Source organism: Sus scrofa, chromosome 14, assembly GCF_054392235.1.
Source record: "Sus scrofa isolate SSC_HxYL_T2T_F1_AM1 chromosome 14, Sscrofa_HxYL_maternal_Yorkshire_Landrace_v2.0, whole genome shotgun sequence".
NCBI lineage: Eukaryota > Metazoa > Chordata > Mammalia > Artiodactyla > Suidae > Sus > Sus scrofa.
Genome location: NC_139396.1, coordinates 132,356,175 through 132,372,502, shown reverse-complemented (window position 1 = coordinate 132,372,502; position 16,328 = coordinate 132,356,175). Strand labels below are relative to the sequence as shown.

General features: G+C 47.7%; 1 protein-coding gene across 7 annotated transcripts in view; it reads left to right on the top strand.

Moving 5' to 3' along the window:
* Window positions 1-7,797, top strand: part of HPSE2 (heparanase 2 (inactive)) — a 760,216-nt gene extending 752,419 nt beyond the window's left edge. For all 7 annotated transcript variants that reach the window (XM_084995064.1, XM_021072270.2, XM_021072269.2 and 4 more), the window contains one exon: window positions 6,972-7,797. In XM_084995064.1, the coding sequence (XP_084851190.1) occupies window positions 6,972-7,137 (166 nt within the window). In that variant the 3' untranslated portion in view covers window positions 7,138-7,797. The remainder of the gene's footprint in view (window positions 1-6,971) is intronic.
* The last annotated feature ends 8,531 nt before the right edge of the window (window positions 7,798-16,328 follow it).

The following is a 16,328-nucleotide window of genomic DNA, read 5'->3' as shown; positions in this document are numbered from 1 at the left end:
AGGCCAAGCCGGGAGCTCGGCTTCCTGGGAGCCCAAGCGCGCGCTCTCGATACTGTTGTGAAGAGCAACAGTGACCTCTAGTGGCGTACGGTGAGCACTCTGGCACTTGAGTGGGAACCGGGAGGTTGTGTGGGTTACTGAGGAGCAGAGAGGACTCTTGGGCTCCCCGCCCACCCCCGCTCAGTTTCTTTCTTTCTTTTCTTTCTTTTTTTTTTTTTTTTTTTTTTGTCTTTTTTCCATTTCTAGGGCCGCTCCAGCGGCATATGGAGGTTCCCAGGTTAGAGGTCGAATCCAAGCTGTGGCCGCCAGCCTACATCACAGCCACAGCAACACGGGATCTGAGCTGTATCTGCGGCCTACACCACAGCTCACGGCAACTCCGGATCCCTAATCCACTGAGCAAGGCCAGGGATCGAACCCACAACCTCGTGGTTCCTAGTCGGATTTGTTAACCACTGTGCCACAACAGGAACTCTAGCCGCTCAGTTTCTTATACCTTCTCTTTTCTCTCCTCCTTCCTCCCTCTCTCCGGCTCCCCACTCCTTTCCCTCCCTCCCTCGCTGTCCTCCTCTGATAATCCGAAAACCCAGACCAGAGCCAGCTCTGCCATCTCCAGGCCAGCTCATGGCATGCTTGGAGTGTGGACCAAGTCTCTGGCCTCCCACCCCAGTCTTTTCCTTCCAGACTGTAGTTCCTCTACCCACAGATGTATATCCAGTCCTTCTTTTACTGAGCACCTGATGTGTGAGTTGATGGGCAGGCGAGTGCGGGGTGAGTGGGGCAGACACATGGTCTCCCTAAGGGAGAGGACTGGGGTTAGGGAGCCCTTTGAGGAGTTCGCTGGGAAAAGGAAGCTGGAAGGAGGGACAGAGTGTGGAGAGAGTTCCAGGCATAACAACAACATGGACAGAAACCCTGAGAGTAGACAGCTGGTGATTGGAGAACCCACAGCACAGAATGAAAGGAGGTGGCCAGCCGTGGGGAGCTGCAGTGGGCGGGAGCTGCGGGGAGTCACTGAGGGCTAGAGAGATAGGTAAATGGCCTCGCACAGTGTGTGTTTTGAGGACTTTGGAGAATGTTCTAAAGTCAGCAGGGACCTACTGAACATTGAGATGGGTAAATATCATGATCAGATTTCTATCTGGACAGGATCACTCTGAATTTGACATTAAACTCTGCTTTGGTACAGTTTTTAGGCAGTGGGCTACTCACCTGAAAATGTGGAAGCCAGAAGAAATCCTAGGGTTCATTTAGTCTGTCTTACAGATGGAGAAACCCAAGCTCAGAGAAGGGAAATCACTTTCTCAAAGTGGCTGAGATGGAACTAGGTATCTCTAAGTGACCTTCCACTCTAGGCCCCAAACCAGACCCTAGCTCCCCAGGCAGCTCCCAGTAATACACAGGCTTGCCTTGCCTTTGCCCCAACTAAAGTCCACCCAGGTCCAGGCCAGAGACCAGCAAGTTACCTTCAAGACTGGCAAAGGACATGCTCACTCTACCTGCTTCCTTGAAGCAAGCTGAAAGCTTACTTCCATATCTATGGTTAGCAAGAAGCATCGTAAGACATGAAAACCAGAGATTGTAGACAGGTGGGGGGAGGAGGAGGGAGGCTGACCCAGCCAACAGGCTCCCAGAGGGACCTGAGGAGCAGAGGGCTTGACTCCAAACTGAGACACCAAATCCCATTTCAAATAGCATGCAAAATAAAGAAAACAAGTTTAGGAGTTGCAAAGCAACTCAGACTTTGCAAAAACAAATGGTGATAAAAACACAGTTGTCCTAATATTTGGATAATTTAACAGCTCTCAGCAGCTAGGGAATTAAGAAAAATAGTTCAACATAAGCTGGATCATTTAGCATTTGGTTTGAAAAGTCACAGGCCACTAAAGAAGTAGCCAAATGTGATGAAAATCTGATAAGAGAGATTTTCAAAGAAGGAAACATGATCCTGGTGAGTGCCATCTGGAATTGGAGAACTACATGAAATAGCAGAAAGAGGTGTCAGGAGGCCTGACTCTGAGACCGAGCTCAGCCACCTATTAGCCATGGGACCTTGCCCAGGCTACCTGACCCTGAGGTTACAATAATAGCAATAACACTTGCCTGTGTACCTCACAGAACTCTTTGTCAGGCATGAGGGAGGCCGACAGGTCTGTGGTGAAGGGCTGTAGTGCAGAGCTCAGCTCTGCCACTTCCTGGCTGTGAGACTTAGGTGAGTCTTAGACTCCGCTAAACTTAGATATCTTCATCTGTAAGGATGCTAACACCTGCCTCCGTTGGTAGTTATAAGGATTAAACATGAGAGTAAATCATAGCATCCTGTCGCTTGCATACAGAGTGCTCCAGAATCAGTGATTTTCGTCCTTAACATGATGTTTGCGAACGTAGAGATTGTTCAGTGCAAAAAAAGAAGTGAAGGATAATTGGAATATTTAGTTTGATACCACGTAACTGGTAATAATAGTTAAAAACGTAAGCAGAAAAATAAAATGCAGGCCTGTCTATGGTTATAATGAAGGAACTTTGTCAATAAGGACATGAGGGGACTCCAGGCCTGACAAAATTAACTCATGTTGTCTTAGCTAAGAGATGGTTTCTAGATCTTTTCTAAGGATGAACAGCACCAGCAATGATCAATGGCCTCATGTCTGGTTGGGATAAGGTACCTAAATGAGTGACTGTGAGAATCAGTGATAATTCCTGTCTTATCTAACATCTCCAGAGCCACCGTGAGCAAGAGTAATTGGTACATTAATGAAATCTGTAAAGACACTCAGCAAACCTCCAGGGAGCCTCTTTAGAGCGGGAGAAACTCAGTCCGGGAATACCAGAAATAATGCAGAAGAGCCACAAAACCCATTCACTTTTTCAGAAAACATTCCATCCCAATTCTATGCCAAGAACCTTGTCAGGCACCAAGTGTTTAGAGCGAGAGACATGACCCCTTTCCTTGTCCAGCTCTCAACGCAGTGAGAGTAGAGTGGGTGAGTCTCTACAACCCAGTGAGCTGGTTATAGGTCACTTTGGGGTACAGGAGAGTCCACAGTGGGGCTCCTAACCAAGGGGTCAGAGAAGGTTTCCTAGAGGGAGCAACACGAGATCAGGCTACAGAGACCCAAGGCATTAGTCCCACAGAGGAGGAGGACTGGCCGCGTGCCAGGCAGAGCGAGCACCAGGCACGCCAAGGAGGAAATGGACTGCAGGTCACTGAATCTGGTCGTGCTGGGGCCAAGGGGTCCTTTGTAATGTTTACAGATGTCACTGCCCTCTTACGTTATGATAATTGTCCTTTTAAAAACCTCCTGCTTGGAGTTCCTGTCGTGGTGCAGTGGTTAATGAATCCGACTAGGAACCATGAGGTTGCAGGTTCGATCCCTGCCCTTGCTCAGTGGGTTAACGATCCGGCGTTGCCGTGAGCTGTGGTGTGAGCTGTGGTGTAGGTCACAGACTCGGCTCGGATCCTGTGTTGCTGTGTCTGTGGTGTAGGCTGGCAGCTACAGCTCCGATTAGACCCCTAGCTTGGGAACCTCCATATGCCATGGGAGTGGCCCAAGAAATGGCAAAAAGACAAAAAAAAAAAAAAAAAAAACCTCCTGCTTGAAAAAAGCACGTGATGCCCGCTTTCTCCCCAAAAATCTATTAGGAATTTCATGACGGTTTTAAAATGAACTAGTGTCTTATTCATCCCAACAGTGTCTACAGGCATTTACGTTTGAAAAAATTTTACCATGCTTTTAAATGAATCTGTGTATTTTATCCCCAACAATATCTACTTATATTTTCACTTGAGAAATCTCTACCTCATTTATGTGCAGAACAACTGTTTTTCATTGGAAGCAGTCTGCTCATGCATATTATTGATGATGTCCTTACATTAACTGCCAGCCCGAGCTGCCCGCAGAGGTCTGTGACCCACAGTGAGCTCTGGTGTAAGGGGCACTGGTGGCATCCCAGACTAGAGAGGTGGCTGGAGCATGGCCAGAGCTCGGCGTCATCATCCGGATTACAGTGGAAGGGTATTGTTGGGAGTGTGAAGCAGTGACAATTGCAGAGGGCTCTGTCAGCCACGCGGCAAGCACAGGGGAGGTAGGCCAGGCCAAGGGCAAGGAGAGAGGTCACAAGGCATGTTCCGAACTAAAATAACAGCAGTGACTGGAGAGAAAGGAGCAGATCTGAAAGATATTAAGATGTAGCACCGGTTGGATTTAGTGACACCCCCCACCACCACTGCCCCAGACCTGGCACCTCAGGGAGAAGCTTCCTGGCCTAGGTAATCTGATGGATGGTAGTACCAGGACAAAGATAAAAAGGCAGAAGAAAGGACAGGGCTTGAGAAGATTTCGACTTTGGACATGGTGACTTTGAAGTTCCTGTGGGACAGCCAGGTGGAGATAATTAAGTTAGAATAAGGATCCAGGTTGAGATGCAGGTTTGGAAGCATGGACATGAGACTAGTAAGTCCTGGGTGTGGGTAACAGCCCCCCCAGGGGAGGATGTAGTGTGGGAAGCAATCAGGTTCAAGGACCAAAGGCCAGGAACCCCAGCATCTGAGAGCCAGGCAGATGGGAACAGTCTCCACGAAAAGGAAACCACATGCAGAAACGAAGGAGGAAAACAGAGATACTATTACACAGAAACCAAAGGCAGACAGAGCTTTAGGAAAGGAGCCATGAAACTCATCTGTTCCACAGTACAAGGACCCACAAGTTTTTGCTGGAGCCATCCAGGAGGTGATTGGTGGGCTCGTGGAATCAGAGATCAGACTGGAATCTTAACCATGCTCCCTGGTTCTACCTATCCACCCCCAGCGTGAGTTAACTTTTTAACCAACCAATAACAAAATCAAAATGGGGCCTGTTGCAGAATAATCACTTGGTTTTTGTTTAGAAATGAAAGATCTTGCCTCTCACACTGTTTTGACTTCACAGAACCCAAAGATGGCGATACTCTGGAATCATCTGAATCTAAAAGGGATTGCCTAACTGCTCAGGAGGAGGGCTTGCCCCTAACTCCATGTATTGGGAGGACCACTGAAGGTTTTCTTTCCCTTTTTTTTTTTGGTCTCTTGTCCTTTTAGGGCCACACCCGTGGCATATGGAGGTTCCCAGGCTAGGGGTCTAATTGAGCTGTTGCTGCCAGCCTACGCTAGAGGCGCAGCAACGCCAGATGTGAGCTGTGTCTTTGCCCTACATCACAGCTCACTGCAATGCCAGATCCTTAACCCACTGAGCAAGGCCAGGGATTGAACCCACAACCTCATGGTTCCTAGTCAGATTCGTTTCCACTGTGCCACGACGGGAACTCCCGCTGAAGGTTTTCAAGGAGACAAGTGGTATAAATTTGAGTATGCTTTGGAAAGATTAATTAGTATTCTTGAACTTATATTTGATGGTGCACGTATCTGATGGTTGCATAGTCACACCGCTTGGCGCTACATTGTAAAAATACGCCACGAAGACCTATCCTGACCTCTTTTGTGACTGACCCCTCTCCTCACCCTGCCTTCCACTCCCGTGAGTAGGCGGTCTTCACTAGAGAGGGTCACGCATGTTTAGAGCAGCATGTGCAGGTGTATTTGGTGAGGTCAACAGCTAGGCCTGACCTACCTGTTCACTCATTCCTGCTGTTCACTCATTCCTCAGTCATACCAACAAGAGGAGGGGCCTGCCGCTGCCTGTCAGGTCTGGACCGGGCCCAGACTGATCCATGTGGGGCCAGGCCTGGAGCCGCCCCTCTGCCCAGCTTTCCCCTGGGAGCAATTTACAACACCCTTATCTCTGGGAGTTCAGAGCTGTACCAGGCAAGGGGTCTGATGATCTCTCTCTAAACCTGTCTGTCACCAAGACCTCTATATCAATTTCTCATTTTATTCTCTTTATGGCTCAGATGATATCATTGCAGTGTTATCACACTGGAAGTTGGGCAAGGCCCAGAAACAGTTGTCACTGTAATGTTGACTTTCTTTTTTTGCCTTTTTTTTTTTTTTTTTTTTTGCATTTTTAGGGCTGCACACGTGGCATATAGGCATATGGATGTTTCCAGGCTAGGGGAATGTTGGTTTTCTGAAGGCGACTTACAGCCTTATTTCCAGCTGGTGGTCTGGTCCTGGCCTTCTCTACTGACCCATAAAACTGAGCTTCAGTCTGGGCACACAGCTGTCCAAGTCACTGCCCTGTTAGAAACAGCTGGGAGGTTGTCCGGATTCTGTACCACAGGCTAAGGCTGGGTGATGAGCCATTTCCCTTTGCTCTCTAAGACTTTCCCAGGGCTGAGCATGGCTGATACACAGAATAAAAGCAAGCAGGACAGGTGAGCAGGGATTACAAATGCTTACTCTGTTGCTCGCCTTATGTCCCTAAAATTGAAACATCCATTCAATATTAGATACAAAAGCTTATTTTCAGGTTAGAGAAAGAGTTGTTATATAAGTCTCTGTCCTCCTCCCCAGACACGTGACACAGTGTCAGTTCTCCCATCTCTCCAATAAATTAATGAAAGATGCCAGTAAATAAGAAAGTTCTGAAATCATCTTAAACCTATGCATCATCCCTCAGGTTAAAAACTCCTTAGAAGAGTCAAACCGAACTACTGTTAGGATTTTTTTTAAATAGGCATGAGGCACTTTTCAGCTTCTGCAGCACTGAGACTTTTCACTTGTCTAAATAAATGGTGTGTCTCTGGAACCAGACTACCTGTGTTCAAATCCTGGCTCCCAGGGCTACAAGCTGTATAGCCTTGGACAAGTCACTTAAGCACTCAAGGTGGAATGGGCTAAGGACAGTCCCTTTCTCAGAGCGTTCCTGGGATGGTCGCCTGTGTTATTAAAGTGCTTGGCTGAGAGCCCGGGCACAGCAGGTGTCGCTAAGCCATAGCCGGGCGAGTATCCGACAGTCTGGGGCAATCTGGGGCTGCCCAAGCTTTGCTACGATGGCTTCCTCTCAACCCAATAACGACTCTCTTTCTCACTCTAGGTCAGTGCAGCTGAATGGCCAGCCCTTAACGATGGTGGACGATGGGACCCTCCCAGACCTGAAGCCCCGCCCTCTGCGGGCCGGCCGGACATTGGTCATCCCTCCCGTCACCATGGGCTTTTATGTGGTCAAGAATGTCAACGCTTTGGCCTGCCGCTACCGATAAACCCCCTCACACGCACAGGTCACCAGCGAGCCTGCTGGACTGCTTTCCACTCTTCTACCCTAATGGTGTCAGTATTTTTCAGACCTCTCCTGAGCAACAAACCTGTCTCTGCTGCCCCATCCTGCTGGAGTCAACGTTGACTTGCTCCCCAAAGAGACAGCTATCCTAGCGTGAGCTTAGCCTAGGTAGATCACATCCACCCCAAAGGAAAGTGTAGACACCACCTGTACCTATGTAAGCACGAAGGTTTGCTTGTAGAGCTGCATGCACCCTTGCACCGCACCGCACACTCCCAGGACAGGGGAAACAACCCACTGTGATCCCGGTCACATGGCACAGCAGTAACTACAGGCCTTAGTGTGCGGCTGCCGCCCTCAGCAGAAGATGAGGAAGGAAAAGACCCGGTGGACCTTCAAAAGCCCACTCCTCTTTGACGCCTTTCCTTTGTCTGTTCCCTGCTGTTGCCCTGGGTTTCCTATCACCTCCCCTCCCAGAGGGGAGCAAGTGGGTGAGTCAGCGCTGGCCTGCTGGGCGAGCTGTTTATGTAATTTCCCGGCTGATGTATGAGTGTGCGCATCTGGGTTTCTGGCAGTGGCATCAATCACTGGCTATTCCTCTGGGAAGCGGGTGCTTCAAAAGTAAAATTGCAATCATACTCCAGATTTTGTAAGAAGGTTCTATTCCTCTGTGAATCCAGATTCCCCCCGGGTTGGAATGGGAGTCAGATAATAATATTCATTGAGTGGAGAGCAATGTATTAGGCACCACAAAAAGCAATCATCATCTGTCATGTGGCTGCAAGGGAGAGAGTTTTAGTACAAAGAGAAAGCACACCCAACCGCCACACACACACACACACACACACACACACACACACACACACACACACACACACACACACACACACACACACACACCCCGACAGAACGAATAATGATACCTGCCTTGAATTTGAGAGAATATTATTAAGGACTTGTTAGGGAAGCCCTCAATGGTTCGATTGACCAAAACCATTTAAAAAAAAAAAAAGGAGTTCCCGTCGTGGCGCAGTGGTTAACGAATCTGACTAGGAACCATGAGGTTGCGGGTTCGGTCCCTGCCCTTGCTCAGTGGGTTAACGATCCGGCGTTGCCGTGAGCTGTGGTGTAGGTTGCAGATGCGGCTCAGATCCCGTGTTGCTGTGGCTCTGGCGTAGGCTGGTGGCTACAGCTCTGATTCAACCCCTAGCCTGGGAACCTCCATATGCTGCAGGAGCGGCCCAAGAAATAGCAACAACAACAATAACAACAACAAAAAGACAAAACAAAAAAAAAAGAAAAGAAAAAGAAAAGGATTCCGTCAAAGGTCATCACAGCTGTAAGACACAACGGAATCTAACCTTTCTGCCTCTTCCCAAGTAGCTGAGTGCTGTCAACGGCGTGTACCAGGCAAAAATCTAAGGTGGTCATGAAAGGACCAGGTCCGTGCTCTCCCAGACCCGCTTATCTGAGCCTAGAGCGAAGCTCTCCGTTGGCCGTGTTGGGGAAGGGCGCTCTGGAGATGGGGGTCTGACGGGGAAACTGGAGGATGGGAGGTGGGAGATCCCGGGATGGGGGCAGGGGCCATGGAGCAACTCAGAGTTCGCGATGAGGCCCTTCTGTGCCCATTCCGGAGGTTTGCGTGGGTCTTTGCAAACAAGCTGCAGCTGAAATGACTTTCTCTTCTGTGGATGTGATTTTCCTTTGCAGGATACATGACAGGAATGATGCTTTTTTTAAGGAGGAGCTACTAGACCACATGAAAGGGTTCCAGCAGAGAGTGATACAACTTCTGCTGCTGTGAAAGGATAGAAATGGCGGGGAGGGGCCAGGTGGTGGATGCCAGAGCCAGGGAGGCCATCGAAGGAGGAGTTGAGGAGCGGGGCCTGATGTGCCCCATGAATGATAAGGAAGATTAGATGAGGGAGGAGGGGCGGACTCCCAGCATAGCGAACTGGGAATTTGGGAGAAGGAGGCCCTCAGGCTTGTGCCCGAAAGAGAGCGGGCTCGGTTTTGACGAGCTTAGCATCAGGTAGAGGAGGAAGGGTACCCAGGAGGTGCGTGCTAGGGACAGAAGGAAAGGGAGAAGCCCAGGCCCAGGCTGGCCTGAGCAGTGGTGCTTAGCCTGGGAGCAGCTGCAAAGTGAGGAGCAGACCCTGGCAAGTCCTCGTCCCCATAGGGCTGCCCAGAGGGCCCCTCAGTTAGGTAGGCACCTCCCACTGACACTCAGCTCTGGGAGGGGGAGAGCAAAGTGCCAAGACTGGGAGTAGAAAGGCAGGAAAGAAGCAGCAGAGAAAAGTGAAGAAGAGAAAGGAAAAGAGAAATAGGAGAGTTTGTTTCCCCCTATTTTTTATGCAGGTATCAAAGTCTCTTCTATATACTAGTGCAGGTATAGCTGTAGGCCCATCGTGAGAAGGCCCCACAGGCCAGCCCTGGGCTAGTTTGCTTTACATGCATAGTAGCCCCCCTGAGGGAGTTGCTAATTTTTTTTTTGTCTTTTTGCCTTTTCTAGCGCTGCTCCATGGCATATGAAGGTTCCCAGGCTAGGGGTCGAATCGAAGCTGTAGCTGCTGGCCTACACCACAGCCACAGCAACATGGGATCTGAGCCTCGTCTGTGACCTACACCATAGCTCACGGCAATGCCGGATCCTCAACCCACTGAGCAGGTCCAGGGTTCGAACCCGCAACCTCATGGTTCCTAGTCGGATTTGTTAATCACTGGGCCACAACGGAAACTCCAAGGGAGTTGCTAATTCTTATGCCTGTTGTTCCTCTGAGACTTGGAGAGGGTCTGTAGTTTGCTTAGGGGCACCCAGGAGTGATTACTGAGCTCAGAATAGTCTGGAGCCTGTTCACTTACCTGCCCACCACTGAGGCTGCTGGATTCAGGCTCTCCCCTTCACCTCCTCATAGTTTCTGCTCATTCAGAACAGCCAGGACCTCGAGAGCTCCATTCAGACTCACTTTCTGTAAATAAGTGTTGACTCTCAACTAAGCCTCTAAACTTGCAGAATATAGGTCGTCTCTGCTTCTTATGTCTTCACATATTGAAAGCTGCTCCTAAGAGGTGTAAGTTTTGTCTTTTGTTTTTTGACGTGGGCGTTTTGCTCTTCTGGTTAACAAAAAGGGAGAAGGGGGAGGTTCTCTTGTGATGCACGCACTGGGTCAAGAATCCAGCGTTGCCACTGTTGTGGCTCAAGGTCGCTGCCCTGGACAGGTTCGATCCCTGGCTCAGGAACCACTACATGCCGAGGGCATGGCCAAAAACCAAAAAAGGGAGAGGAGAGATTCAATGAAATTTATCTTTGGAGTCCTGTAATTCTAACTTTGCAGCTCCTTCATGGAAGAAGTATTCGCATTGTTCAAAGAATACTGAGAAATTCATTATAACATCAAATTCTGTAGGGATATTTTAGTACAAAGCTTCTGTCCTGGCTTTCTCATTTTGGGGTGAGGGCTAACTACTAAATCAGTATGGATCACTCCTTAAAAGGGATTCACCTGTAATACTCCCCTGAGAAAAGACAGCTTGTGGCAAAACTCAGTATCAGGGAAGCAGCTTGTGGCAAAACTCACTATCAGGACGAAAGAGCTCATGGACTAGCTCCACACCCCACCCCCCATCAGATTCTCCCTCCCCAAACAAGACAGGGCCAAAATAATAGTCTTAAGACTTAAGAGCTACTTTATTTTCAAACCAAAGAATGAGCTTGTAGAAATGCTTATTTGAAAGCATAATAATGTATAATGGGAACTTTGGGCCTTTTGTTGAGCTGGTTTTCTCCTCCTTCTGCCTCTAAGAATGATTTTCTTTCTCCTTTCTTATCACAAAGGCTCAGAGCAAATTCTTATTGTTGTTTGAAGAGAAATTCTCCATTCTCCCATGCCCTAAAAAAGCTGCAACTGTGGGATATTAGCATTATCTCCAGCTGGAGAAAAGCTTGAACACACCAGACCTGGGCTTCAGAGAACCTAAGGCCCAGGACTCCTAGAACAGCAATTCCCAAGGCCCACTCGCCCTCTGTAGCCCCTGCCACCCTCCTCTACTTGGGCCTTCTCCCGGCAGGACCCTCCAACAGGGCAGAGGTTATTGGCAGATTCTTCCTGAGAGGCCCCACTGGCTCTCAGCACCAGCGAGCCTCAGCATTAGGGAGGACCCTGCAGGACTGTGACCGGCTGGGTGGCCCAGTGGTCTGGGCCAGACCTGGCACCTGCAGGTGTGCCCTGCCACCCTGCACTCAAGACTCCTGTGTTTGGGATGGATGCAGCTGAGCAAAACCAGGGAGAGCAACTTTACTTCTGAAAACAAGTGTAGAAGTGTTTCGTCTCTGCAGAAGCCAAGGCAAACCCAGTGGATCACTGACAGTAAAACCACTGGGATCGAGAAGAACTTCAGTTTTTGAAATAGCTTAGAACATACAAAATAATAGAGATGTGGCTTGGAGAAGGCAAGGGAAGAGAGGGCATAAACCCTTCCCTCTCCCCAACCTCAGCGCTATTGCCCCACCCTGAACACTGCCCATTGCTCTTTTCCACTAACTTCTCTCCAATTCCACAGCCTTGCCTTGCCTCTGTCAGCCATTCTATCCACAACCTAGACCCCAGGGAAATCTGGTGTACTGAAAGGGAATTAAGTTTTGATTGTAGAATAGTTTGCAAGCTTTTCTTAGGATGTACAGAATTGCAAATAAGATAGTAAAGATTACTCAAAAAAAAAAAAGGGGGGGGGGTTATAAGGCCCAAGGGCATTAGAATCACTGCCTCTGAGTTCCACTAACAGTTCTGGACCTGCCTTCCTCTGCCATGTCCTGGGTAGTGACTAGTCAGGCATTCAGAAGGATCAGAGTGACGTACCTGGGACTTGGATTCTTGTTGGACTGGCTATGGCCAACTTTTCTCACCTGAGTTGCCCACAGCCAGCTTTCTCAAGGTCCCGTGTGTGTCTACAGAGAACCCTAGTGGTGCCTTCACCCAGGAGAGAGTCCATCTCGGGGTTTGGAGGAGCTGACCAGCAGCTCTGATGAACAGTGAGTTGAGCTGTGACCAGCTTTGGCTGCAGAGGTAAGTGGCAGAGCCAGTCAGCATCCACGCAGGCACTGCCTCTGAGAGCACTGCTCCCCCTCCCTCACCACCCAGAGGCTTAGAAGTTTCTCTTCACCTTCCCAGACTAAAGCAGAAAGCCACTGACTATTACCCTAAGGGTGATATTTCCAAATATCACTGAAGAACAGGAAAGCCAAAATACAGCAAACCAACTGCTTTGACACCCACTTCCTTCCAAACACCAGGGCAGCCCCAAGAGCCCAGGGAGCACTGGGGAGGAGCTGACCAAATCCCACGGTTCTGGTTCAAGACTAAACCCCACTGTCTTGTGCACCCGGTTGAGAAAAGGGGGCCCTTCTTTACAGCCCCCATCATGCACATTCGTCTTCTAATTATTATTCATGAAAATATTCCAGGACTCTTTCAAGTTATAAATGTTATATAATAAATTATATTTTTGCAAGAAGCAAAAAGAAACCTCCTTAGCTTTACCCATCTGGAAGTTGACAAAATGAGTACAAAAACACCTCCCCGGGAAACGCTCTTCTCCGTGCAAGAGATTTTAACAGCTGTAATATTTTCTTCCAGGGAACAGATTTTATCAAGCTGGGGATGGAAGAGAGCTTGGGTCCATGAGGTAGTTTATATGTTGAGGTAATATTTTGTAAGCAATAAAACATGGCTACTCTAACTTTCTGTTCTCAGGGTGTTCTGTGGGAAGAAAGAGGCCACTGTTGTCTGTGTTACACCTTGACCTTAATACTGACCACCTGATGAACTAACACATGCTGGGCATCTTTGATTTCATGGTGTGCTACCCTCTCCCTCTCCCTTCTCCCCTGCAAGTGTTGCTCCATAATCAAAGTTTATTTCTGGCTAATAGGTCATGTCAAGTTCAGTTGGTGATAATGGGGTAATGTGGGCAGCAGATCTGTTCCATGTAGTCCCGTAGGGATCCAGACTGATGTAGGCTTTCTGTGGTCTTCAGCCTTGGCCTCCCAGGTTGCTATGGTATCAACATGCAGCTGGCAGACAAGGAGAGTACGCAGGATAATACGGGAGTATTTTAGGGGCCTAACCTGGAACTGGCATACATTCCACCCGATTCCTTAGGCCATAAGTCAGTCACATGATCCCATCAAATGCTGGGGGTCTATGAAATGAAATCCCTGGTTGGACAGTCACTTCCCAACAACAATTATATTTTATTGCTATAGATTGAATGTCTGTGTCTCCCCCAAAAATTTACATGCTAAAATCTAATTCTTGTGTAATGGTATTTGGAGGCGGGGGTTCTGGGAGCTCCTTAGGTTGTGAAGGTGGAGCTCTCATGAATGGGATGATAAAAGAGACTCCAGGAATACCTGTCATGCCTCACAGGAAACAAATGTGACTAGTAGCCATGAGGATGCATGTTCGATCTCTGGCCTTGCTAAGTGGGTTAAGGATCTGGCATTGCCGCGAGCTGTGGTGTAGGCCAGCAGCTGCAGCTCCGATTCAACTCCTAGGAATGGAGCCTGGGAACCTCCCTATGCTACAGGTGCTGCCCTAAAAAGACCAAAAAAAAAAAAGGACTCCAGAGGGCTCCTCTGCCCCTTCCACCACATGAGGCTGTATCCAACAGGAGATATCCTATGAAATAGAAAGCAGGCTCTCATTAGACACTGAATCTTCTGTAGCCTCTAGAACTGTGAGGGAGGAATAAATTTCTGTTATTCATAAGCCTTCCAGTCTATAATATTTTTGTTATAGCAGCCCAAATGGACTATTCAGAAAAAAAGGAGCATGAAACATTGATGGACAGCTAGACCAGAAAATGAACTGATGATACTGGGTCCTGCCAGTCGATGTGCTATCAAGTGACTGTTACATACTATGTGTGGTGATATCTGAATTCAAAGGATTTATAAAATACATTTCATAATGAGCTAAAGGAGCTTTCTTTTCCACCTCCGCCATTGTTAAAGTCCTGCCTCTCCTAATACTTGGCTGACTCTGAGCAAAAAAGAATCTCTTAAATAGTACACAATGAAGCACAAAGATTTCTGTTCTTCGAAAGTCACTATAAAGAAAATGAAAACACAGTAGTTCCCATCATGGCGCAGCGGAAACAAATCTGACTAGGAACCATGAGGTTGCAGGTTCGATCCCTGGCCTCCCTCAGTGGGTTAAGGATCTGGCGTTGCCACGAGTTGTGGTATAGGTAGAGGATGCGGCTCAGATCTGGCGTGGCTGTGGCTGTGGCTGTGGTGTAGGCCAGCAGCTGTAGCTCCAATTAGACCCCTAGCCTATATGCCTTGCATGCGGACCTAAAAAGACAAAAGAAAACAAAACAAAAAAAGAAAATGAAAAGACAAAGCCATTGGCAAAAGTAAGTAAATAAGATAATAATAATGCAAACAGATATCTGATAAAGGATTTGTATCTAAATATCTAAAGAAATCATATAAACAGAAAAGAAAAAAAATCCAGTTTAAAAATGGGCAAATGATTTGAATGCTTTACCAGAGAAGAGATAGATAACATATAAATACATGAAAAGGAGTTCAATATCATTAGTTACTGTAAAAATTGAAATTAAAACCACGCTGAAATATACTGTATGTCAGTTATACCTAAATAAATAAAATTAAAACACTGAGGTAACACTATATGTCTACTGGAATGGCTGAAGTTAGAAAAGGACAATATCAAGTGCTAAAGAGGCTGCAAAACAACGAAAACTCTCAGTATTGCCCCCCAGGGGGGTGTAAAATGGTTCAGGCACTTTGGAAAACAGTTCAGCGGTTTAATATGCATTTAAATCTACACTTAACCCTCCACCTGATCGTCCTACTCCTAGCTGTTTACCCATGTGAAACAAAAGTGTATGTTGACACTAAAATCTGGACATAATTACAAACAGATAAACAGAATTACATCAAAATTGAAAACTTCTGTGCTACAAGTGATACCATTAAGAAAGTGAAAAGACAGAAGTTCCCTGTGTGGCATGGTGCAAACGTATCTGACTAGTAACCATGAGACATGGGTTCGATCCCTGGCCTCGCTCAGTCGGTTAAGGATCCGGCACTGCCATGATGTGTGGTGTAGGTCACAGACATGGGTGTGGGCCGGCAGCTGTAGCTCCGATTCAACCCCTAGCTTGGGAACCTCCATATGTTGCAGGTGATGCCCTAAAAAGAAAAAAAAAGTGAAAAGAGAAACCACATAATGGGAGAACATTTTTGCAAATCATATATCTAATAAAAGGCTCAATAATTTTTAAACAGGCAAAGGATTTGAATAAACATTTCTCCAAAAATATACAAATGGCCAAAAATCACGTCACAGCATCTAAATGAAATCACAATGGGCTATCACTTCAATCTCACTAGGATGGCTAAATTAAAATAGGTAATAACAGATGTAGGTGAAGATACAGAGAAACTGGGACCTTCAATAGTTGCTGGTGGGAAATGATAACTACTGTAGTGGGAGTGAATAAGTAAACAGCAGTGTATCCGTTTAATGGAATACAACTCATGCTGATGATGAGTCTGACACAGAAACACGGTGAATGAAAATAGCAGGATAGGAGTTCCTGTCGTGGCTCAGTGGTTAATGAATCTGACTAAGAACCATGAGGTTGAGGGTTCGATCCCTGGCCTTGCTCAGTGGGTTAGGGATCCGGCGTTGCCGTGAACTGTGGTGTAGGTCGCAGATGCGGCTCGGATCCCGAATTGCTGTGGCTCTGGTGTAGGCCGGTGGCTACAGCTCCGATTAGACCCCTAACCTCCATATGCCCTAGAACAGGCAGAAAAGACCAAAAAAGAAAAGAAAAGAAAATAGCAGGATAAAGTGTGCTCAGCCTGAAGGATCTCAACTTCTGGCTGCAGAGAGGGATGTCTGTGGTGGGGATAAATGCTATAGGAGTGGAGCTGGAAGGTCTGGGGCTCAAGGTGGGCTGGGAGGGCTACAAGGTGAAGGGCGGGGGAAGGAGAGGAGGCTCGTTTTGTCTGAAGGTATTGGAGGCATTAATTCTTGCCTCCCCACCCCGCTTTGCTCAAACTGCAGGTCTTCCAGACGCTCCCCACAACTTAACCCTGCTGGGCTGCAGCTCAAAGCTGCCAGGTGATACCAGGGTACT